Below are 25,009 nucleotides of genomic sequence, written 5' to 3' on the forward strand. Positions count from 1 at the left end.
ATTTAGAATGCCCCTGATCTCAGTGTGAAAGTTGCAACCACAAACTGGCTGCGCATGTATTTATTGGCGCCCTTATAGGCTAGTAATCCACGCGCGAGCTTATCAAGTACGCTTTAGCGTGGAACATACTTCTGGAGCAAAAGCTTGCCTGAAGGCTTATTTCGGGCTTTTTCTATTTTGTAGAGTTAAAATGGCACTTTTTAATTCCAGGGTGTGAGCGGAAACACTGTGTACTCCGTACCGACGCTGGATCTGTCATCTGCCGACGAGAATTCTGGAGGCTCAACGCTACCACCCGTGCGGGAAGTGCCCCGACACAGAATTCGCTTCATCGAGAAGCTTGGCGAGGGACAGTTTGGAGAGGTGGGTTGCAAGTCCGATGGGCTCCCTTCATTGTTTAATTTTATATGAGCACCTGGCTAAACTGGGACGCTGAATTTTTTCCGAGAGCACTATATAGCATGATGGAGGAGGTTAGCGTAGTGTGCAAAGACTCGCATAGCTCATCCTACATGCCTGAGTTGCGAGCTCGTATTCAGTGTACGTGGTTCCTATTGACTGTGGACATAAAAATAAAATTCCAACACAGTTTCAAGTTCAAGCTTCGGCTTTCCTGAGGGGCAGCCTCACGATCTTTTCCCCGGGAAAATTTTTATAGAAACGTGTCAATGAAATTTATTTTAAAGGACTGATTGCGCCTTATCTAGTGCAGTGGCTTATGTGATGAGCGGAACCTTTCGTTAGACTCCTCAGAAAAATAGCAATGAATGTTTGTCAAAGCCCTCAAGTTTGCGGCGCTTTCTTTTAGTTTGTTCGCGATGTTCATACCTGCGCAAATCGGCCTTGTCGGCGCTCTTGTCATGCATCTTACGCGTGAGCATCGCTTGTGTTCTTCAACGGTTACTGAAAGATCGCTGCATGCTAGCGGTTGACATGGCGTTCGCACTGAGTGGCTGCTTGAATAACTCAGAAAGGTGGGTGCATGCTTGCAGGTGCACTTGTGCGAGGCTGAGGGCATTCCCGAACTTGTGGATGTGCCAGTCAGCTTTGGCACTAAGACGCTTGTCGCAGTCAAGACTCTGCGCAAGAATGCCACAGAGCACGCTCGGGCCGACTTCCTCAAGGAGGTGAAGATACTTTCTAGGCTTCGCGACCCCAACATTGTGCACGTGTTGGGCGTGTGCACGCGGGATGAGCCGCTCACCATGGTGGTCGAGTATATGGAGAACGGAGACCTTCACCAGTTCCTGCAGCACCATCTGCCTGATACCTTCGCGCCACCGATCGCCAACAACGTCCTCAGGTACGCCGGCCTCACCCTGTGCCGCCCACAGTGCCATGATGGGGCTGCGTAGAGAGAATAATAAAAAGCACAGTTGCTATTATGTTTGACGCTGATCATAACGCTCGGAAAAAATGTTGGTAGAAAATACAAGTTACCGCTTTTTGCAGCCTCAGCTCCAGCCAATTTTGGCAAGCATCTCCCTGCAGTGAATTGTCATGCCATCTGCTTGTGAATGATTTTTGTGCTGTTTATAGGAACGGTATGTCCACATATGATGCAGAAATATTTTTGCAAGGTGCAACTTCAGGCCAGTTATCTGCAATCATCTAAAAACTTGTCACACTTGAACACATTAAGCCACTCATACTTCCAGTACATCACAACAGCACAACTGTTCTCAGTATTCAGTCACTTCGGGACGTCTTCGGAAAACGTGGACTTCAAGGCCTGTGTGAGGCACTTTCCCTGAATATATACAGAGATCTGCTTTTTTCAAGGAATAAAGATGCATTGAGTAATGTAAAAAAAAGAGTAGAATTTCTGGCTGACTTTTGTAAGCAGAAGCTAATGCGGCTGCCCAAAAGTGTGCTTCCACGATGCTTTATTATGTTTCTTTTTATTTGAAATAGGCATGAATAGGAGGGTTGAGGGGCTCATTAAGAGGTGCTTTTAGAAAGAAGCCAACAGTCTTGGAGGTCAAGGTGGACATAGCAGAATGTTACTTTCTATACTATTCCTATTCTGGCTTTCATTAAAGAGAGAAATTAATTGGGGAATTCTTTTGGTGAGAGAGAATGTAGAAGTAGAAGAAAAGACAACCAGATGCCTCCGGTGGGTTGTAAACCCATGACCTTCGCATGCCGCTTACGGTGCTTGGCCAGCTAAGCTATGGCGGAGGCTGTCTAGCCTTCTACTTCTGAAAATATTTAAAGTGCAGGCTAACCTTGAGAGTGTTCACTGGCATCGCAGCCAACTATAGCTGTGGATGTGAGACATCCTGTTATACTGCAAGTCTCATGTTGAACATGATCGAATGCAGGCAGTAGCAACTCTGGGAGAACCCTTTTATGCTGCCTTTGGCATCAAGACTGCCAGAACAGAGTCCCTTGCTATGCTATCAGCAGGCATAAATAGGGGAGTTGAGGGGCTAGTTAAGGTATGTCTTTAAAAAGAAGCCAATGGTCTCTGAGGCAAAGGAAGGAGTAGGGGAATGTTTTTATTGCGTTCTTTAGGTCTGTTTAATGTTCTTTATTTATCGTCACTGGCGCACGGCCTTATCATTTTTCGTTCACCATGCCAGGTGAGTTATCTTGCGTATGCTTGCTAACTAGACGCTATTACATCATTCGGAATGGATCACAGTCACACGCAGGTGATACTGCCATGTTCGAGACTGTTCCTAAAGATAGACATGGTTATCTTTATTGTTATGAGTTAGATCTAAATAGAACATGGCGTGCAGGCTAGGACATTCAGGCTCCGATGTCAGACAAGTGCCCTTCTCAGTATCACTGCCGCCGAGTTTCTCTGCTTCTCTTTTGATCACATGTTCACCCGAATAAAGAGTTTGCTTTCAGCCATCGTTACCCTGTCATTCTAGTTGTCTCCACCGCTTGTGGCAATATTTGTCTAGTGTAGTCGATGTTTACTCTGAGCAAGGTTCGCTAGATCTTCCCATGCCTGTGTTAAAGTGATTGCTTATGGTCAACTGCTTTCATTTTTGAAAATCAGTATGGTGATGTATGGAGCAAAATAACAGGAGCCAGTAATCTAATTTTGTGTGAACTTAATGAGTTGGCATAGTAAAGAGCACAATTGTATTGAAAGCATTAGGTGTTAATCATCTTTGTCTTTAAATCAGTGGTACTTGAACAGTTTTTTGGTCCTTTATGTGCCTAGAAACATTTTAAACTTTTAGTAAAGCAACAGTGCTGCTCCCAATGTACTTGTATCGGCCCCCAGATGCTTTTCAAGCTGCCTCAAAACAGCTCTTTCATGTGGGAAACCTCAAGAGCAAATTGGAAATAAAAATAGTTGACTTGATTTGGCTCATTAGGCTTCTTTGCATGTTTCGTTTTGACAGCTATGGAAGCCTAATCTACATGGCAACACAGATAGCATCGGGAATGAAGTACCTGGAGTCCCTCAACTTTGTGCATCGGGATCTGGCGACACGCAACTGCCTTGTTGGCAGCTCGTTCACCATCAAGATAGCTGACTTCGGCATGAGCCGACAGCTGTATGCCTGCGACTACTACCGGATCGAAGGACGTGCTATGCTGCCCATCCGATGGATGGCCTGGGAAAGCGTACTCATGGTGCGTACTTGTGTTCATCACAGTAAAACAAGGTCGGAACGTCAGAACTTGAAAGATTCTGGTTCTGGTTGAGTTGATATGTTTTGATCACATTGTCTTCATGGAGTGTCAGTCTTGTACAGAGTGCGCATGTTTGGTGCTCTGTGTAAGGAAAACAACACTTGCCAGAAGATTTGTCACAGATACGATGCTTGTCCCAAAGACATGCGTAACTTGTTAGTTCACAGCTCAGTAGTCGCCTATGACTCAACAGTTTTATTGCTGATTGATGCTTGTTGCATCACCTTGCTTTGTCACAGTGGAGGTGTATATTAGACAACAATTTCAAGCAACCAGTGCGAACTTGTTTGGGCTGAATTGCCACGGCAGAGTGAGAGCAGTGTTACCCTGCCTGGCACGTTTCAAGTGTTTAAAGAGCATGGTCCTTAAATGTGAGCCTACGTCTAAGAACACATAAATGAGTGCTTGTAGTGCGTTATGTGTTCTGCTCTCTTCACCTTCAGTAATCGTACTTCAAGAAAACAGAAAAGATTAATTTTCTGCATGAGTGCCTCAGCATTGCAATATTCCAGGAGAAAGACCAGGTGATAGTTTCCAGGCAAAAGGTGTCTATGAATTATTAATTTCTACTATTATGTAGTAAAATAATAGAAATTGCTGGGCCAATTGGTTCATAGCCTGCAGACAGAAGGAATCAGTGGAAAGACTAATGCAGGATGAGAGAAGAAGGAACACTCACACATGCATGCACATGCTCACCACTTCTAGGCTTGGACCTGATTTAGTGTGAGCTCATTCATGTAAAAACTTTTTCTTGCTCATGCGCCCGTGACCACATAGCCAGTTACAAGTTCAGTGGCGATTGAAATGGTCATTCATGGTATAAAATTCGTAAGCATACAAGTTTTAAACTGCTAAGGGTTATAATATGGCCAAGTTTTATGAGCCACTGCCCCTTGACACATGCACCTGACTTTTTTGTGTATCGTTATGGTTCATTCGCAGGGCACCTTCACAACCAAAAGTGATGTTTGGGCATTCGCTGTGACCCTCTGGGAGATTTTGACCTTCGCACGCCAGCAGCCATTCGCATCACTAAGCGATGAGCAGGTCATCGAGAACGTGAGCCACTTCTATCACAACGACGGCCTGCAGACGCACCTGCCTCAGCCACCAAACTGCCCGCGCGAAATCTACGACCTGATGCGCGAGTGCTGGCAGCGCAACGACTCGGAGAGGCCAAACTTTAGGGAGATCCATCTGTTCCTCCAGAGGAAGAACCTTGGATACACTCCAGAGTCGTGAGCAGCCCCTCGCTCACCTGGCCTCGCCCCGTCGCGCGCCGCTGGCACCGTCGTCACGTGACAGCGCAAGTGGGCCCTTTATTATCCCAAGAACCCTTCCCCTGTGACCCAAATGTCTTTGACCGCCCTGAGAACATCGCGTCTTGAGCATGTGAGCATCATTGTCATCGTGATGTTGTGACGTCACCACTGTGCTCTCAGTCACAAAAGCGGCAGGTGAATCAGCCCCGCACAAATGCAACAACAGAAAGTGCAAAGCAGGCTCTGTGCATGAACTACCGTCAGCATGGAAGATCTTGTCGCCCGCGCTTTTTGGACCTTCAAAATGTGCGCTGGAAAGAGGCGGCCATGTTTGTGGACTCCTGTTGTGTAGGAGCGAAATGCAGGCAAACTTGAGTGCCCGCAGAGCGTGTTCTGCCGCCTGTTCCAGCTTTACGGCTGCGTGTTCCTCCCCTTGCATACCACTGGGCTGTGTCATAATGAAATGCATTGTGTGCGGAAGAGAGGCAAGTGCGAAATGCTGAGCTGCTTTGGTTGAGCTTCCGGATGTGAGCTAGGAAAAGAAAACAAAAAAGAAACACCTCACCATGTTGAAATCGAGCGCTGTGCCTGCGCTGAACCTTAGCGACTTGGTGGCAGTCTGCTAATGCGATGCCCCTCGCCGCTTTTCCATTTGTGCCATGAGACTTTCCCCCTCCGCGCTCGACTGGGCACGTGGACTGCTACCTTCCTTTGTACATACGACCAACCAAAGTATAATAACGCCTATGTGAAGCACTCCAGAAGAGGACGCAATGCGTCATATAAATACACTGCACAGGCTGTAATATTTTAGTGGATTTTGATGTACACGTACTTATAGGCACACCATGCTTTTGTGTTACTGGTACACTATGTCAAATGCAACTAGTGTCGCGAGAACTTGTTCCTTATTTTTTTCTGCAATGGAAGTGTATGCAATGCCATACATGTCTAGCTTGGAATGCTTCTTGATGGAATGCTTTACATACATTTCATCAAGACACAAACAGTACTAAATTGAAAATATCTTTATCCAGTAATCTACTTGTCTTGTTGTTCTCTTGTACCTATGTCTATGTAGAAGCATGGTAAGGGTTGAGCTACTCATTGTCATAAAATTGGCTTGCTCTGGACAGTTCTGTAGGTCACACTTGCAGCTTTTTTTTTCATCTTCCATGTGATAACATGCTCAACCCCTGTACAGAATTTCCTCAAGACTATGGCAATATTTCAGACTTGGCAAAGCTGCCCTTATTTATATACGTGATTGTGGAAGTCTGAGGTTATATTGAATACGGAGAAGTAACCTCAAATCCTAAAATTTCAGCAGCTTAGCCCAGAGAAGCATGAATTTTTCTGAAAGAGGGTTTCTAGTGCCACCTGGAAAAAGAAAATAAAAGTTCAGGTAAAGTAGTGTGCATGAAAGCAATACAAGCTATGGTTGTCATTTATTACATTGCTCCAACTTTGGGCGCCACGCTGAGAAAGTAATATTTGCATTGTCAATATTCTCAAGCAGAGCTAATGCAACTATGAAACTGATAATTCAAAATAATCTGCAAGACATTTGTAAAAAAAGTGCTTCAAATCAGAACAACCATGTCCCATTACTGACAGTGTAAAAGCAGTGCTTCATTCTAAAATTGAGGATTAAAAATGATAATAGCACTGTACGCTTGATGAACGGATGAGGCAATGGACAATTGTATTGAAGGCAAAATAGTGCAGGCCTGCAATTTTTTTCTATATTCTGGATTATGTGGCTATCACCATAGTGCTGCAGGCAGTGGTCATTCCGCCTTTTAGTATATTTTTTACTTAATAGCCTCGTGATAATCTACTTGCACTGGCTGAGCAAAAGTGTCAGGGACCACATCACTTGAGAGGTTGGGCAGGAGGTAGTGATTCGAAGTTCCTAATGACCTAAGTGCGTAAAAGCATCTTTCAATTCTTGGTTTTTTTGTGTTTTGTGCTAACACTCTTTGCTGGTACATTGTTGGGCTATACAGCACTGAAAAGAACAGAAAAACATTAAGTGCACTGTGATAAAATATTCCTTCATGAAATTTAGGCCAGTATTGGAAAGGCTCGAATGAACAATAAATTTAAGCATAGTTGCTTCAGCCACATGTATTTTATGGCATTGTTAACGCAACTGAGATGGCTGTAGGTAACTGGGAACCGTTACTGCAGTAGATGGGGAGGCATCACCACTAAAATTTTTTCCTCGGTCGACCTTTTGTACATTGTGCCATATCATGAAATCACTGGTCAACAAGAATGCATAGCTTAGAGCCACAACATTTATTGCTGACATTTAGAAATTTGCATATTATTTTGTTTGCTTTTGAAATTATGCACATATGCAAGCATTGTGAAACAGCTGGCAAAAGTCTCCTCCCCAACCTCACATCTTATATCCCACAGCCCAAACTGAGCGAGCACCTGTGTGGAGTCTGTTTGCTAGCAAATCAGGAGACCTGTTAGAGTGAAATTGAAATGCAGTTCATGCTGAATGCCTCATAAGCATGCTTGCAGCTTGCAGCATGAACTCTACAGCTGATCAAAAAGTTCTGTTCAAAACTTTTCAAGACCTTTTGGTGCTTTAGTGGTCAATTCTAATGTGACAAAGAAAAGTGGTTCTGCTGGTAAACGCATTACACTGAAAGCATTTTTCCTTGGGTTTAAAGCCTTGCAACATCTTGTTCTGCATCACTGACTGATTAGGCTGGGTTCTATGGTATGGCATAACTTTTGCATGATCACTGTTGAGATGGCACTCATATGCCTAATATGGCTGCATTCTCTCTCTTATGAACCAGTGAAGCTTCTCTTTCAATTGAAACTTCCTGCCCACGGTGCTGTCATTTCTATGAATGCACCTTATTATGCTCATAGTTTCTGTTTCATCAATCTGACGTAACTTGTAGTGGATGCTGCATTCCTTTCTCATTGATTTTTCACTTTGTAAAGAAAACTGAAGCCTGCAAAATTTATTTTGCTCTGTCCTGTCTTCGTGCATGTTGCAGTCATTGTCGTGTAACATCAACGTTGCTTGTATGACCAATAGCAGAAACTCCCAAAGAGTGCCCTCAGTGTGTGCATTTTGTTGAGGATGTCTCTAGGTCTTACTCTGATTGCACAAGGATAATGGGCCACGAATATTAGGTTTCTCAATTTAAATGAAGTTTAATGTAGATGAAAGGAGTGTCCCTGGGAGGAGCGCACCAGTTGGTAACATTGAGAAATGCGGCTCAGTATTGTTTTTTCTTTAATTATTGCGCCAGTTTTGCATGCTTCAGGCTGGCGACCATATTGTGTAAGCCTCTCTACAGAGAGTAAGAATGCTGCTGTCTCATCACTAGCTCCTTTTTCTCTGCCTCTGTGCCCATGTGTTTTTCCGTTTCATCTCGCCTAAGAAGAAACGGCACCCGTTTCCAAAAGTGCGTGCGTGGATGTGCTATACGGGAGTGTGTGCGCGCAAGTGTGCATGTGCTGTGTATGTGAGTGTGAAGGCAAAGGCGCAGGACTGCCGGCGCCCTGCTGTACTGCACCTTGGTTCCCCCTGGTCACCGTTTGTGCACACTTCTCGTCGCAAGCTCCTAGGAAAATAACGGACAATCTACTGCCAATAAAGCACACGGATTAAATAAAAAAGAAGCCCTACAGCACAGAGCCTCGCACCTTCTCCTGTTGGCTTTATTTTTCTTTTGTTTCTCGCATTTTACTCAGTGCAGTGACCTGTATGATGATGATCGGTGTTTACCGCAGACCCATAAGCAAGATTAAGCGAAGCGAAATTAGAGTATGGCGGGAAATGTGCCACTAACCTGCTATTCATGAGTGGCGGGCGAAGTCTGAGACCGAAGACAAATTCAAGGTAAGTCGCGCGCCCGAGCCTAAATGATGCGGAGGTAGGTGCATGAAAGGTCGCAATGCAGTGTGCATTTGGGATCATTTTTCTGGTTCTCTTAGGCAGATCAAAAATATTTCTTGAATGGAGCTGGATAAATGTTAGGGGTCAGCAATTGGAACTATGCAATGCTGAAGCGACACTATTCTCTCCACGGTGTCGGCTCCAGTCCGCAACAAGCTTTCTACGACATTTACCAACTAGCGATCCTGGTGTGCTGCCAAGGGAGCTACCGCGCTGCTTTAAATGAGGCGAGCTTGTTTTCCGCGAATAACAGCTTGCGGTGTCAAAATTCTGAAACCAGTGTAAGAAATTTTATTGACGGATTGCGCCCATGGCCCACGTGTTCCCACGTACGGAAGGTGAAATTTAAACCATAGGCTTTCAAGAGAAATGGTCAAAATTTTACGCCGTTTTCCAGGGATAAAAGAACAGCCATGTGAGGAAACTAGCAGCGAAAAAAAAAATTCATTGTGCGACGATTTTGAGCATCGTGTGCTCTTGGCTATCGATTATTAAAAGGGCATTGGTGCTCAACAAAACACTTTCCAGTTTCTCCACTTCTGAAGCAAATGTTTATCAACCTGTGCCTATTGCCGGCCAAGCATTGCGCGGTAGAGTTGTGTAATCGCGTGAATAGTGGGGGGCACTTTTGCTGGCTTCGCGCTGGAAATATGCTTGCTTCGTGCGAGACCGCCGATAGCGATAGTTTGTGCAGGCCCTAAATCCCATACAAAGGCTACGGGCCCCAGGAATTAGTAATTTCGTGGGGTGAGAGTAAAATAGGCTGAATTTAGCACTTGCTTGCTGCTTAGCTTATTTTCTTGAATACGTAGTGAAGACATGGCCAGCGTCGCCGACATTTCGCTTATGTGGAAGCTTTAGCATCCTTGTATGCTATTCAGCAAATTAAAACTGTGTACAAGTGATTGGCATCCGCAGAATTCATATGCGCGCCATGCTTTTGTGGCACGTCAGAATTGTAAGCTCAAGCTGAGGACTAGGGCTAACGTTCTGGGCCCAAGCGACTAATGACTTTAAAGATGAAAGCCAGAGTAGTACTATTGTTTACTTCTGATTCTATTGCATTTTTAGTCCTGTTCTCGTGCTGTCGAGTAACTCCGCGATTACTACGATCTACCTGTCAATGTGGAGGACGATAAAAACGCAACAGATCGGCGGATGATTAAAATCGAAGGAAAGTAATCGATGTACAATGCAGCGGCATATCTGCATAATCGAATAGCCCTTGGAAAAATAAAAGAACAGAGTGACAACACGTACGCCATCCTAAAAAAAGAAGCATTAACTAAGCGTTATCTTTAGGTAGTGTTCGCTATCGTGCGTAGCGAACGAACCGTCGCGATAACGATAGCAAAAAATGACAGAATTTCCCCCAAATTTTATAAACGTACGAAAGCAGAATTGCATAAACTCTGGCTTATCAGGCTGGTTTCATGCCGTAAATGGCAGGGTTTTATCACATCTGGGAGAAAGCAATGCCAGAAATAAATTTATTGCACCATATAGGACATATGCTGATTAAAATATATTTTAAGGGACACTTATATTACATGCTGAGAATGGGATAGTAATAAAGCCTGGAGTCCGCTCGGCCTGCTCCTCCTCCGTCGTTGATGCTCGCCGCATACGCTAAGTCTCTGCAGCCGCCGATCTGAATCTTCAGCGACATACTTCCGTGGTCGCCCTATCCGCTTGCAAGGATTTTCTACTACAGTAGAGACACGTGGCATTGATTCTGGCTCCATTCCAACCTGAGCGGAGCTGTCCAGACGCATGTGAACACAACCAAGCGCAGCCACCAAACCCACCACTGCGCTCGGTCTTGTCATGGGGTCGCATGACGTCACACATCTCGGCGACCAATCAGCGCTCGGCCATATTCACTTGCCGTCGCACCTGACAACTAAGCTCTGTCACGTGGTCTTATAACGTCACGCGCCCCGTCGACCAGTCAGCGCTCGGCCACGTCATGTGGCCCTATGATGCCTCACTATCTCCACCAGTCAGTGAAGTTAATCACTAAGCATGGCGTATTTTTACAGCGCGCCTACAAACTCTGTCATGTCACATGGTCTCATGACGTCACACACCCCGTCGGCCAATGAGCGCTCGGCCATGCCACGCTTACCGGTGACATCACCACTGCCTATACCAATCATCGAATTTTACTACTAACAAAGCCGTGTTTTTTTTCCGTCATGGGATTTCTATAACGATACCGCATTAATAACGCTGGCATTAACTCATATGCCGATAGTGTTTTATTATTTTGTAAAACTACTCTTTGTAGCGAAGTAAACTTTGCGACGATCTGGGCGGTATATCGTTGTTTTCTTAGCCAAGGTAAATTTATGAGTCTAAAAATTATTTGTCTCTGGTGCGAACTTCACCTGCTTCGAGCACAGGTTTCGCGCACTATGTGTGTGCCAAATTTCGTAATATCTTTTGATGGTGACAACTGGCTGCAGCATGTTCAGCATTTGTATCATGCACATTCCCTTCCGGATATAGAAAACAAGGAACCATGAGGAACAAAGTACTCCAGACAAAGACTTTATTTACACAACGCTTCAGAAATGATGAATATATGCTTGCATAGAGAGCTATGTACACTATCATACAACTCTGACGCCAAAACCATCAATGGTTTTCGACATGGTCGCAGTCATTAGCTTCGATAAAGTGGACGGCTTAGGTGTCAGTGTAGAAAAAAAGTGCCCAGAAGGCAGACAGATATGAAAAAACAAATACGACATTCCCTAGTAATACCTGTATTAAGCGCTTGGCCACATGTCTTGAAATAAGGCAAATGACGAAGGTGTCCCCTAAATTTCAGGTCGCAGAGCGCCACGACAGCTGTGGCAAAAATCGGGAAGAAAAAAGGAAAAGAAAAAAAAATATTCGGAAGTGTTATGAACAGGAAAAAAATGTAAATCGAAAAAAAGCCTGCTTAAGAAAAAAATAAAAGAAAACGCTATTCCCCGGTTTCTCTTTACCTGACAGAAGAAATAATTATTCGGTAGGGTGTAAACTTGCGACACATTATCAATTTTCTTGTTTTAAGAATAATTCGATTTACAGTGTTACTAGCCTCAACATTCCTTTCAGTAACGGCGCTTCATGCTGAGGTGCAATTGCTGCATATGACAGAGCAGATGCTCATCACGTGTAAGTGGAAATGACGGCGCTTTTAGACGAGCTGCATTCGAACCACTCGCGGGTATTGCCATCGAGACAGCCAGCTTATTCTAAAGATTTGTGTACTGTTTGCAAAGGCCGATTCTGGAATGAGGCTCGGACTGCCCAAGGTGCACGCGCGCTGAACACAAAAGAAGTTACTTGAAGATGATAAGATGATCAGCTGCTCATTATTGGGGTGCTTTTTCTTTTTTCGCTCGAGAAAGAGTATACGAACGACACTGCAAAGGACCGTCGCATCAAGCATGCTGTGTGCCGGTGAAAAATATAGTGAAAAAAAAAAGCTTTGCATAGGGAGAGGGGAGGGGGAGCGAAAGACGTGCATCATAACTTGTACCAATAGACCAAGCCACCGACATTCATAGAAAATTAGCTCCCGTTTGCTGAGGCGTTGTCAAGTGCTGACAGTGGAAATGAAAGTGGAAAGTAAATCATGTAAGTTGTGCGAGATATGCTCTGGAAACGGTCTTTAGAAGCAGCATTAAAGACATTGAGACGATGGCATATCCGAGTAAATCACATAACTTTTTTTGAACTAAGACATATCACAAGTTTCTTTCACTGGTCATGAAAAGTAAAAACAAGCCGAGTACAGCTAAGCATCCCTTAAATATCTGCTGTGTAATCAGTCCAAACACACTCTAAAACTTTCAAAACTGTGTGCCATCTACGTTACCGTGCGGCCACCAGACAATGGAGTAACGCTATCTACTAGCTACATTGGGAAATGCAAACGACGTGTTCAACGAGCAACGCCGACAGTGATATTCTGAACGAAACTCTGTGGTAAAGCACGAGACGTGTCAGGGCGTACATAGAAAAACCCTTGATAGAACAAAAGGAAGAAATAAAAGAGATTGCCAACCACGTAAGATACCTAAAAGCATAACCTTCCCACCTCATACCTTGCATTTATGTCCGCATTTGATGTAGTATAGTGAGAACTGTCAATACGACAGATACTTAGGTTTGATGTTAACGTGAAAACACAATATTGTCTCGCTCGAATAACTGCATTGCTTCACACATGGAAGCAAAAAAAAAGTTATATATTGCTGCGCCGCCCTCCGTGTGGTGTTGGTGAAAACCGTGTGTGTATCCTATTTTTCTCAACGCATGTCGAAGCCGGTTGAAACACACATTCCGCTTATCTCACTTGTCGCAAGCAGTGAACATGGCCGGCCCGATACCACGTGCGGCAGTGCTTATGTTCCTCAGCAGATGAGGTTAATAAACATGACTGAGACAAAAAAAAAAAATACGCTGCAAGGCGCATTGTAAATCTCACTGAAGACGGCAACAATTTTCTAAGGGTACTCTACTCTGACGCTCACGAAACTCAATCATCCTAAAAGACGAGAACTGAAACTTATATTCCAGATTTCTTTTGCTACCTCGGGTCTTTTTTTTTTTTTTTTCATAAAGTCGTTCTTAACGTGGCCGCAATTTAGCCACCCATCGGAATCTCTTAGGCCGGACAGAAAGCCGCGTGAAGTCGGCCTAAAGGCTGAAAAACCGTTGCATGACGCCCTGCAACATGCAAGATTTCGAGCAGAGTCTCAGATCTGAAGGGCGTTCGGTTGAACCTTGGCCAGCGAAACGGCTTTTCTAAGCCATTGGCAGCGACACCAATCACGTTCGCTAGAGCCACACATGCGCGTTGTCCGCCAGAAACGGATAGAGAGAGTACAAAAAAAAAAAATGACAACGACCGTTCAACTTCTCCAATAGGCAACGTGAGAGCGCCCGCCTCACACGGACGCCTCTGGGTTAGCAGCGGAATCCCTGTGCCCGTCCCTGACGCCGTGCGACATGTCCCTGCCGTTCTCCTTGATGACGGCCACTTCAGTGCCGTTTTCCAGATGACGGCCACCGCCGTCCACATCGATGGTGATCTCGGTGTGATTATTGTCCTCCTGCTGCGGTTGCTGTTGGTTCTGTGCCTTCTTTGCATCGGATATCTCCTTCCGGCAAGAGTCAGGCTGCTGCGGCGGTTGCTGCTGCTGCTCTCGGCGGCGAAGCTGGGTGGCCACGCCCGCATACAGGTTCTGCGTGAGCTGCTTCAGCCTGGGCGGACACGAGACCTCGCACGAGCCCATTAGCTCGCCCAGCTGCGCGAACGGCTCCTCGACGCCCAGGTGCACGAAGAAGGACAACACTAAGGTCACAGCGTAGTGGCCGAAGAAAAGATGCATCTGCAAGAGGAAGGTGGGTAGGTTGGAGCGAAAGGTGATTAATTAAATTATCGCTAATTTTCACGACATCCCCTAAGCTTAATGCGTGCATTCACCTCACTAGCATAAGTTTGAGGGTGTCTTGGCGGAGCCCTCTGCGTCAGAGCCTGGCTGAGAGGTTTCCACATTGCGCGATACACAACGCCAAACTTACTCGGTATCGTGGAAAATCGAAACACGTCGTACGGGGCATTGATAAAGTGAAATTTCTGCGCACATTGATGTTGTGGAGTGTTATAGTAGGCTTTTTTTTTGCTTTTTCCCGAATCAATTGTGTCTTTGTGTTCCGTAAACTTGAAGGAACTATTTCAACCTTGAATAAGATAAAATATGCACTAATGGGTGTTTATAATGGCTGAAGAGACAAACCGCAGCAGCACAATTGAGGGGGCCGGCGTGCGCATGCTGCATAAACACACTTACAGCCCTCAGGCGGGCGTTTTCTGCGGAGGTGCCCTATTGGCTGATACCAGGTGTTCCAGGGAAGACTTTCAAAAATGAAAATAAAGAAAGGCTTTTTGGGGCGAAATTATGGTTTTTGTGGCATAGTATTACCAGTGTAGGCGGACACCAGAAAACCGGCGAATCGTCTTAAGTAGTAAGCTGGTTGACTAATTTTAATTAAATTTTTAACATGTGGAGTTAGGCGCCTAGTTGCAATTAGGGATTTGTGGACGGTCGTTAGTAATAGCCATATCAGAATTTCGAAAACGCGATTACCCCCGGCTCTGTGGCTCGACGAAATTCGGCTTTTTTGACTAGTTACGTGCACTGGAAAGGTTGCTTTGCCTGCATGCTTTTCGAAAGCGCATGTATTTTGTTACGGTGTAGCCCAATTTTGTTGAGCCACAGCGCCGAGGATAATTGCGTTTTCGAAATTCTAAACTGATATGTGTATTACTAACGACCGGCTACAAATTTCTCATAGCAACTAGGCTCCTAACTCTACAAGTTAAAAAGTTAATTATGAAAATTTAGTTAACAACCTTACTACTGGAGACAATTAACCGGCCTCCCGGTGTCCGCAAATTCTAGTAATACCATGCCGCAAAAGCCATATTTTCACTTTAAAAAGCCTATTTTTGAAAATTTTTGAAAGTCTTCCCTGAAACACCTCGTATATATGAGCCTTTGGCAGCAATATGCTTGTGCGCTGCCCACTCAGGCTCTCATGAAACGATTCTGTGGTATTTCGAGTGTGGCGCCAGACTCAAAGTATACGAAGTGGTGTGATTAATTAATATATATCATGTGGTATGTGGTAGACAATGAATCACACAAGTATTAAACTCGTCCACCTCTAAGCTAAGTTCTAAAGTGTCACATCTCTACCCCATTCCTCATGATCTAAAGTGGCATTGAGTTCTCATGGATTGCTTGCTAAAATATTTTTTCCAACAAAACTCAAGTGAATTATGCATGCTGAGTGCGTGAACTGGAGATGCATGTGCATCAGCTGGACGGAGTAAATAAAGTTTATCTGATCTTAAATCTTAAAAAGCATATTACGTACGACTGTGATAACATGTTATGACTAATATGCTTTCGCGCAAACCGCCGAAAAAATTGCCCTACTAATCGTGCGCCCCTATGTATTAATGTCAGTTTGCTTGTGATCTCATTAAATAAACCATTTATTCCGCCCACCAGCACAATAACAAAACAACGGGGCTTTCAAACATGACTGGCATGTCCCTGCATATTTTAGCAGCATAGTTTGTAAAGCATTTGCTGCACGCTTAAAGCATCAAGTTTTGGAGATTTCGGTCGGGGCCTTGGAAAAAAAGTTGAGGAAAGAAAGTTTTTGCTCAGGCTCGGGTCTGTGGAAGTGCGCCAGACTGCCCGGAAGCCATTCGAATTTTCCCTGAAAATTACATCTTTATCACTTTGTGAAGGCCATACTCCCCAGCTGTCTGTATTAAAACTCTCAAGGGTTTGCCGTTCGTACGACACATATTTGCCCTTCCAATCTCTCAGTGATTAACGAGGATTTCAGCTCCGGTCGGAACATATAACGTAGGGGTAAGTGCTAGTTTATTTAGTTATTGCTTTTGCTTTGCTACCTTTTGCTTTTTTATTATTTCCTGAGCATGCAACAAAGGCACTGTAATGCAAGAGCTGGTGAGAACTGAACCCAGCCTTTGAAATATCGTCGCTGTTTCCAGGAAAATAATGTTACGGCTTTACAGCTTTAATGCTGCCTCATGTATGTACTGTCTCAATAGTGTCACTGCTTTCAATTGCGAAGCTTCTCAACTGATTGTGGGAAACTGCTTGACATCGAAATAAAAACTGCGTGCAGCACAGTACCATGTCGAAGTGTGAAAAGAAGGTGATGTGGCGGTTCTGCGACTTCTGCGAGACGATGACCAGTGGGTGGACTAGCAGCATGCAGTAGCTCAGCCGGCCAACTACCTTCAGGGGCCCCCAAGAAAGCCAGTCATTCAGCAAACCTGCAAGCATTGGGTAAAAAATTCAGCGATCGCTTCTGCGCGACCAAACACATAGACGCTACACTGTCAAGTGGTATGTTCTCACATGGAAGTTGTGTGTTACCACACGGGTGCACATATACGTGTTTTCTTCTGTAATTTCGGCATGGTTGTTACTCCAGCAACGAAAGTTGTAATTCTAACAAAATATTCTAACAAAATATTGAAGCTTTGGTGCTATCGCCTTGTTGCACGAGTGCTGACGTGTTAATGCTTTTCCATCTAATTTACTCCGATTTGCAAGTGCCGTTGAGCAGAAATATAACTCACCATAAGAAAGAAGTTACGCAACATGCATACTGGTAATTTTAAGGAAATAAGACAAGGAAACTGTAATGGTATATAATATTTAACGTCCCCTAGCTGCGCAGGGACTATTTGACACGCAGTATATTGGAGGGCTTCAAATTAATTTCGATAAGCTGGGGTTCCTTGACTCGCACCGACATCCACATTAGACGGGCGTTTTTGCATTCCGCCTCCATCGAAATGCGACCGCCGCAGCAGGGATTCGATCCCGCGGCCTCGGGCTCTGTAGATGGACTCCATATCAACTGAAATACCGCTTCTGGTGAGAAGAAAAGGGAACATGTGGCATGAACTGCACTGACGGGCGTGCAGAGTGCAGCATGAGTAGAGGACCCAAGAGACGGCTAGCGCCCAGAGGGTCCGGTGTAGTGCCGCGTAGAGGGCGGCCCCAGCAGCGCTGGCGCGGTCCAGGCTCCAGCCGAAGCCGCAGTGGAAGAGCACGCTGGTCGTCGTCAGGCTCGCTACCCAGCCCATTGCGTACGCCAACTGCGATCGAGGCAGAGATTAGGGTTTCATTTTCCTTCGTCCTCATCAGCACACGGAGGTGTCCGTGAACCTTCACGAAATGAAACAAAGTATTCAGAGTGCGAAAGGAGCGCGGTCGCCAGGTGTTTCCCAGAAGTAACCAGGCAATCGGATTTGCTTCTCAACCGTGTAGTGGAGCCCTTGCGGCGTCCCTAAAGGCCAAAAGGCCCTGAAAGGTTAATACAAGGGTTATCCTTACCTTGCAGAGATTTAGAGCTTAAAGGATGCTGTAAGTGCTCCGTTACACAGCTAAGAAACAAACCCTGTTACCCGGTTACTTTTGGCGAAAACGATACGTACCACCGCTTCTTACTTGTGCCGCACTGAATAATCGCAGCTTCTTCGCACATTATACTTAAAGCTGGCGTTACTGCGTCGAGATCTGAGCTTCTTACTCGAGTGAGGGCAACTATGTGTGAGTCGTGGATATTGCTGGACTCATTCTCTGGTGCCTTAGAAAAACAGTTTTAGAGGAATGTAAGCTTCGCTGCCTTCCCCCAGTAAGCTTTTGATCAGGCGCCCTGAATGAATGCTGCAGCAGAATCCAGTATTGAGCGGGATCTCGAGTCTTCTTCACGAACACAACTCTAAGAAAAGTCGCGCAAAGCTCGGTGTATTGCTCTCGTTATCCGTTTAAAGGGCAGTGGCTCCAGCAGCACCTATGAGGCTTCGTGCTGACGTGGCATCATGAAGTGCGCTTATACGTGCACCCAAAGTCCCCTGCTGAAAGGGCTCGTTAGCTGGCTTCTTCTTTGTTTTGGAACTCCGTGGCGCATTAAAAAAGGGTATGTGTGTTTTTATTTGTGACAGCACTCATACGTTTCTGCATACAGCGTCTGCACAGAGACATTATGTGAAAACTAAACATTGTGCCAGATTTGCTTGTCTGGTTGTGTTTGATAACTTCCAGTAAACAGCACATCTCCAAACAAGACTTTGTTAATTTAAAAATCCAGACGTATCGGAGCTGGCTCGGCTACTTCTGCAAGGGTGACAGGGGCTGTTGGCTTGCGTTTCTATGTGCTCCCAACTATATACTTATAGATGCAAGCCAACAGCCCCCTGTCACCCCTGAAGTAGGAACCGAGCCGGCTTCGAAACGACGGGGTTTGGAATTAAAAGTGTTTGTTCTTGATGTCTCGCAGTTTGCTAGAAGGGGCATTAAGTCTACGGACTTGACATGTACAACGATTAGCAATCTTGAGGCAAACCATCGAGCGCTTAAGAAATAAAAGAAGAAAAAAAAAATGCAGAAACTGCAGCCATCACCAGCACAGTGATGAATGTGACAACCTTTGCCACAGTCAGGTGCGGCGCTGGCTAACTCTCAAGGTTATAGTTACATATATTTGCTCGTAAGCAACCACTGCAAGCAGATGGGGAGAAGTTAGGTTTTGGTAGCGACTGCTGTCGTGTGATTCCACGCAATATCGTTCAAGTGTTTTCAGCTCAGCGATCGACAGTTTTTCAAAATATTTGGCAGACAATACGCCTGTGCTTTCTTTGTTATCAACCTATGCTTCTTTCGTTCACCTTTCTAAAGCAACCTAGCCAGCCTCGCGATGGAGGCGCGGCATCTGTAAAAAAATATTATCACTGAGCTCCAGCAGATTTCACGGCACAGAAGGTGGAACGAATTTCAAGATAAAAGTGCCGCTACGCGCGTTGACTTATTTTGACTGGTATGCGAAAGCGCGGGTTAGATGCTGCGACTCAAACATGTTAATGTTAACCAGAATAACCAAGCCTTGTGCATAACAAAGGGTTTTTATTTCGTCAATTTTTTTGGCGGTGGCTGCAGCAAATTCTCTTAGAGGTGTAAAAAGAAAAAAAAAAAGGTCGCGCACGCACTCATGCACACACATAAGCGCGCGAAAGAACGAAAAGGGGGCACATACCTTAGAGAGTCGGTTCTTGTCGAACTGACTGAGGAGGCATCCAAGACCAAGACCAACGCAAAAAGAGCCGAGGTGCGTGTATGGCTTGTGGTATATCCACGTAGACAATCGCTCAACTTCCCTGAAAGTGAGTAAAAAACGGGGTTGCAAGGATGCGCGTGCACTCGTGGAAAAAAAAAAAAAGGAAGTGCGAACAGCTCATTCTTTAGAAAGTGCCAGCAAAAGTGACAGTGCTTATCAATCGAAAATACTGAAGTTCCTGGAATGGACAAGAACATTGCTCATGTTTCGAAAAAACTTCTATGCCAACGTGAATCAGATTATGATCTTTGTCGTGCTTTTTAAGAAATGTAACAGAACGCTATGGCGACACGTACGAGGTCTGTTAGAAAAGTATCCGACCTTTGGCCGTTAAAAAAAAACTTGCATAGCTGGAGCGTTGCAAACCTAGTCATCTTTAAAGTAGTCTACTTGGGACTCCACACACTTCTCCCAGCGGTGCTGCCATTGTGGGAAGTATTCCGAAAAGGCCCTTTTCGGAACGGAGTTTAGCTCAGCTGTCGTTGCAGCCATAATGTCCTTCCTTGTCTGAAATCGCGCTCCTTTCAATGGCCTTTTGATTTTGGGAACCAGCCAGAAATCGCACGGGCCATATCAGGACAGTAAGGAGTCTGTTGAACTACAGGAGTCTGGTTTTTCACCAAAAAATCTGATTCGAGTGCGAGGAATGTGCAGGAGCATTGGCGCGATGGGTGCGCCAATTTCCTGTTGACCTCAGCTCCGGGTTCTTGCGCCGCACAGCATCACGTAGGCAACGGAGGACATCCCTGTAGTACTCTTTGGTCATTGTTTGACCCTGTAGAGTGCGTACTCGTGGTCTTCCACACAGAGGGTGTCAAAGAAAGCAGTCAGCATCACTTTCACATTGCTGCGCAATTGGCGGGCCTTCTTAAGTCTTGGTGACGTGGAATGCTTCCACTCTGACGACTGGGATCTGGTTTCCGGGTCGTACCTGTACACCCAAGACTCGTCACTAGTGATTATGATGTTGATGAAGTCGGGGTCACTGTTTGCGGAATCCAGCATGTCCTGTGAGACTTCAACACGAAGCTGCTTTGGCTCCACCGTGAGCAGCTTCGGCACGAATTTCGCCGCAACTCTCTCCATGGCCAAATCTTCGGTGATAATGGAATGTGCGGAGAAATTGCTCATGTCCACCTCTTCCTCAATTTCTCGGATAGTCACGCGACAGTCCCGCATCACCATGGCGTTCAGTTCGGCAATGACCTGGTCATTTTGGCATGTTGATGGCCGATTGGAGCGTGGCTCGTTCTCCACCGATGTGCGGCCATCTTTAAAAGAATTGTAACACTGCTTAAACTGTGTGCTGCTCAGAGCATCTTCACCGAAAGCCGTCTGAATATTTCGAATGGTTTCCACTCGGCTGTCGCCAAGTTTATGGCAAAATTTGTTGCAGTAGCGCTGCTCCTTTCACTCCGCCATTTTCCTTGCAATAAAAAACCGACGGGAGCACTGCACACTGCCTCACTCAAACGCTGCTTCCCAGCGACTGACGCTATCGGCAGGCGGGAAAAAATTCATGCATGCGCATGAAGGTTCAAGGTCGCCTGTTGCAAGCGCGCTTGTCTCATATCCATTAGGTGTTCGCAAAAAAAAAATAAAGTCGGATACTTTTCTAACAGACTTCGTATACTCTGCAAAGGCCGTATATCGTATATAGAACTTACAACTTTTATTTGGCACAGATGGTAACGGCGCATAAATTTTATATTGTAAAATAGTATTATTAAAATTATTATTTACTATATTACTGGAATTCCAAGAGACGATGCAGCTAAAAGCAGCTGCAGGTGGCATGTTTGCTGACAAGCTCTTATACTGCAGTTTTCGATATCTCGGGAACAGGAAAACAGCTTTTCGGGCAGCTTTCCTTTGTACCCCGAAAGCCTGAATTGTGTTCAAGTATTTAGTTTCACGTTCAGTGTTTTTACAGTGACGTTATCTTGTTTTATCCATGGTAGTAATAAAAATCCTCCCTGTGCAGCAGTTTCTGCGCGGGCAGTAACGATGTAACCAATGTGGACATGATTCGACTTGTTAGTTGGTGGTTTGCTATCAGTTTTTGCTTGACTGCATGATGAAATAACGCTAGGGTAGAGAGCTTTCATAATTAGAGAGTGTGTTCAGAGCTCCGCGGAAGTGATAACTGCCAATTACATGATATCCGGCAACGCCACTCCTTAATCATAAGGTTGCACTGAATAAAGTAAGACAGTAGTAATATTGCACAGATTAAATAAACGGCCCAGGGACCACCCGTACACGGCATCATCCAGTCATTCAAGACGACGACAGAGGCAGGGCCGTTTTACACGTGTTTTAGACCGAGACAACTTTAAAAATGAGTTTTTGTTCCCATGTAGATAAATTAATCAAGGAACACTCAACACCAACATATCAACGACGTTCAAATGGCTATTAATTTTAGGTGCTGCATACAATTCTCCCCAAATCCATACTTAAGCAAACACTGACCGGCCTGCGTTATGAACCACAATGGTAACAAATAGCGCCAACTGTGATATCTGTGTGAAGGAAAAGAACATGTGTACAAGATGCCTGTTAAGAAATCTGTCAGTATTGCAGAACCAGAAAGCTTTCATGCGATTAAGTGACAATTAAAAATGCGTTTACCACCATTAGTTACCACAACACAAGCACGTAATATCTGCATCTGGATCAGCTTTGTGGTACCTGTAATTAGGCTCAAAGATGCTTCCCGGGGGCAAGTCCTTGGCGAAGGTGATGGCTCCTGTGACCACACAGCCAGCGAGCGCAAAACCGAGAACGCTGCAGTAGCCGATTTTCGCATTCCTGCAAAATTGTCGAAAAGGCACGGGTTCACGAAGTACTATTTTTTGCGTCTTATGGCGACTAAAGCTCAAAAGGCTCCAAAGCTTAACAGCTTACCATCGACTACGGGCGAACAGGGGAGGGTAGTTAAAAAAAATGGGATGCTGAAGTTTGTTGCTTTTCGCTGTTTTGGCTCTCAAATTTCCGTCACAGCACGAGTTTTGAACTAATTTTTGGATTATGTCGCAGGCATATAAAACCGCTTTTGGCGGAGTGCCAGGAAAAGCGCTCATAATGGCGCTGTGTCACCGAACGCAGGCTGCCGTGTTTATCTGCTCTATTATGCCGGTCATTTGCAGTAGGATGCCGCGTAATTGGGACTAAAGGTGACAATAATAAGCCGCTCTGATCAGCAGGTTGGTCTAGGTTGGAGAAAACAAGAGAAGCAGGGTGTTTATGGCCAAGTATAGTTACCATTAATAGATCACTAATGAGAACAGCACGCCTACCCCTCCGAACCTCCGTCGAAGTTAGATCGCAAATCTAAAATCGCAGTTAATTTCAGAACAGCGCTCCCATTGTCTTCAGTTCATCTTGCATATCCCTAGCATCGGGCTCAAAACAAAGATGAACGGAAAGCTGAACCATGCCAGCATGATGCAGTCGCGATTAAGTTTACAAGTGGAGAGCCACAGCACTGGAAAATTCTAACTGGTTTCTGTCCAGAAACGCGCACAACTTTCACACGTGTTTGTGGCTTTGGTGCACGCTTGTACTCAAGAATTGAGAGCTATAGTCTCTCTGAAGATAGCCAGCAAATCTCCGTTAAGAATACCAAAGTGCATAAACCTTCCCGGTGCTAAGGGATGCTTTGTGCGATTCACAAAAGAATAGAGGTGCTTGGGAGTTCTTTCGTTTTTCACGCAGCGAGGGTCTTGACTCACGGTTGTTATCTAGCGAATTGCAGGTGTGCTTCTTTAGATCTTCACCTCTCTCTTCTGTTCACATCGTCGTCCAACATATCTTTTTTTCTTTCTTACCCATGGCACACAAAGCTGCCAGAGGACTTTAACTCATGCCGCCCATCTGCCTGCCTTTACAATTAAACCTCTCTCGCTTGAAAGAAAAGTGTTCTTTGTCATTATTTGCTCTGTTCACGTTATTTCAGGTCGCAAAAAGCAAAGAGAGAGTGTATGCATGATAGAGAGGGAAACTTATTGAAAGAAAACTGCAGACGTTATTCCACTTACAGAACATGACTAGATAGGCCTTACCTTTTGATGACGATGAGGAAGATGAGTCCAATGACAGTATATTGAAACACCGTGGCTGGATACCAGGTCACAAATAGGCACTGCAAGAAAATTAAATGTTGTGAAAATATGATCTCAGGTTGATGCCCCGTTTCGCGGACAGCATTGCTCGCTCCTTTCACAAAAGTCCAGAAACATCAGAACTCTGACAGGCTAAAACTACACCGTATCAACTATTTACAGCATGGGCCAGTAAAGAGCTTGATGTCGTCCACTCTAGCACACGTGCGGTAGAAATGCGTAGACATGTTTTCACTCCTAGTGATTGTTACTTGGAACCAGAATGAACTGTTACTGGGCAGAGCACGTTCCAGTGGCCGACACTTAAGTGCAACAATCTCGAAAACACAATTTTCTTGGTGAAAAAATTCGTGTGGTAAATAGATGCAAACCCTGAACAACGCCTTTTATGATCACCATGTACGGAATACTGTAGCAAAATTAAAGGAAAGATCAAATCTATGTCGGACATCGAAAGTGTTGTAGGGGTTGACAAGGTAAGTTGTTGAGCGAGTTGGTTCCGATATTGCATGACTACAGCACAACGAACGGGACAAGAAGAAGGACGCAGGCAGAGATACAACACAGCGCTGTGTTGTGTCCCTACCTGTGTCCTTCTTCTTGTCCCGTTCGTTACGCTGCAGTCATGGAATATGGGTTGTAGGGATTACCAGAGTTAAATGAGAAAGCCACTGGATAACTTCCTGATATCTTAGCCCCAGTGTCACTGACCTTGAACCGTTGATATTATAGAGTGATAGCCAGGGGAAACTCGGAATGAGTGGTTGCTTTTTTATCCACTAGCGCAGTCAACGGTCGCAAGATGAAATCACGCAGCATACTGTTGTCCCGCATCCAGAGCCTGATTCAAGGTGTGTTCTCACCATGCGGTCTGCGCTCCAGAGGTTGCTGATGTAGAAGATATTGGTCCACCAGGCAGCCGAGCATCGCTCGATCTCTGCGCCCGCGTAGTCCTCCCAGAAGGGCCCATTGTTCGTCAGCGGCAGCAGCAGGAGCACGCTCAGCACGGCCAGGAAAGGCGGCGTCATTCTGTGCCCGCATACACAAGCCTTTAACCAATAGCCTCTGCCGTATTTTGTATAGTGCGTCACCTCCTACAGACAATATCAGTTACGCTCAAATGGGGCTGTCAGCTTGAAATATCGAAGTGTTCATACAACAGAGTTTTAGCATAGCATAGAGCGGCCGCCAATCGCCAACGCGCATGCGCAGGTGGCCCCAAATGTCCAAGTGCAGGCAAGCTGCGGGTGCGCTTGACTCCTCGGGGCCGTATGCGCATG

General features: G+C 45.3%; 2 protein-coding genes across 7 annotated transcripts in view; one reads left to right on the forward strand and one right to left on the reverse strand.

Annotated features, from left to right (window-relative positions):
• Positions 1-8,616, forward strand: part of Ddr (discoidin domain-containing receptor 2) — a 608,941-nt gene extending 600,325 nt beyond the window's left edge. For 5 of the 6 annotated variants that reach the window (XM_089582433.1, XM_089582432.1, XM_089582437.1 and 2 more), the window contains 4 exons: positions 211-363; positions 975-1,303; positions 3,369-3,603; positions 4,609-8,616. In XM_089582433.1, the coding sequence (XP_089438559.1) occupies positions 211-363; positions 975-1,303; positions 3,369-3,603; positions 4,609-4,908 (1,017 nt within the window). In that variant the 3' untranslated portion in view covers positions 4,909-8,616. The remainder of the gene's footprint in view (positions 1-210; positions 364-974; positions 1,304-3,368; positions 3,604-4,608) is intronic. The other variant, XM_089582436.1, reaches the window with a different exon arrangement.
• Positions 8,617-13,783: 5,167 nt separating this feature from the next.
• Positions 13,784-25,009, reverse strand: part of LOC149353263 (O-acyltransferase like protein-like) — a 52,788-nt gene continuing 41,562 nt past the window's right edge. Inside the window, exons 9-15 of the mRNA XM_089577304.1 lie at positions 24,593-24,758; positions 23,670-23,749; positions 22,297-22,416; positions 19,522-19,642; positions 17,401-17,584; positions 16,608-16,750; positions 13,784-14,258 (exon numbers count right to left, since the gene is read on the reverse strand). Coding sequence (XP_089433430.1) covers positions 13,815-14,258; positions 16,608-16,750; positions 17,401-17,584; positions 19,522-19,642; positions 22,297-22,416; positions 23,670-23,749; positions 24,593-24,758 — 1,258 coding nt within the window. The 3' untranslated portion in view covers positions 13,784-13,814. The remainder of the gene's footprint in view (positions 14,259-16,607; positions 16,751-17,400; positions 17,585-19,521; positions 19,643-22,296; positions 22,417-23,669; positions 23,750-24,592; positions 24,759-25,009) is intronic.

Source organism: Amblyomma mixtum, chromosome 3 (genome assembly GCF_055824585.1).
Source record: "Amblyomma mixtum isolate Tamu chromosome 3, ASM5582458v1, whole genome shotgun sequence".
Classification (NCBI taxonomy): domain Eukaryota; kingdom Metazoa; phylum Arthropoda; class Arachnida; order Ixodida; family Ixodidae; genus Amblyomma; species Amblyomma mixtum.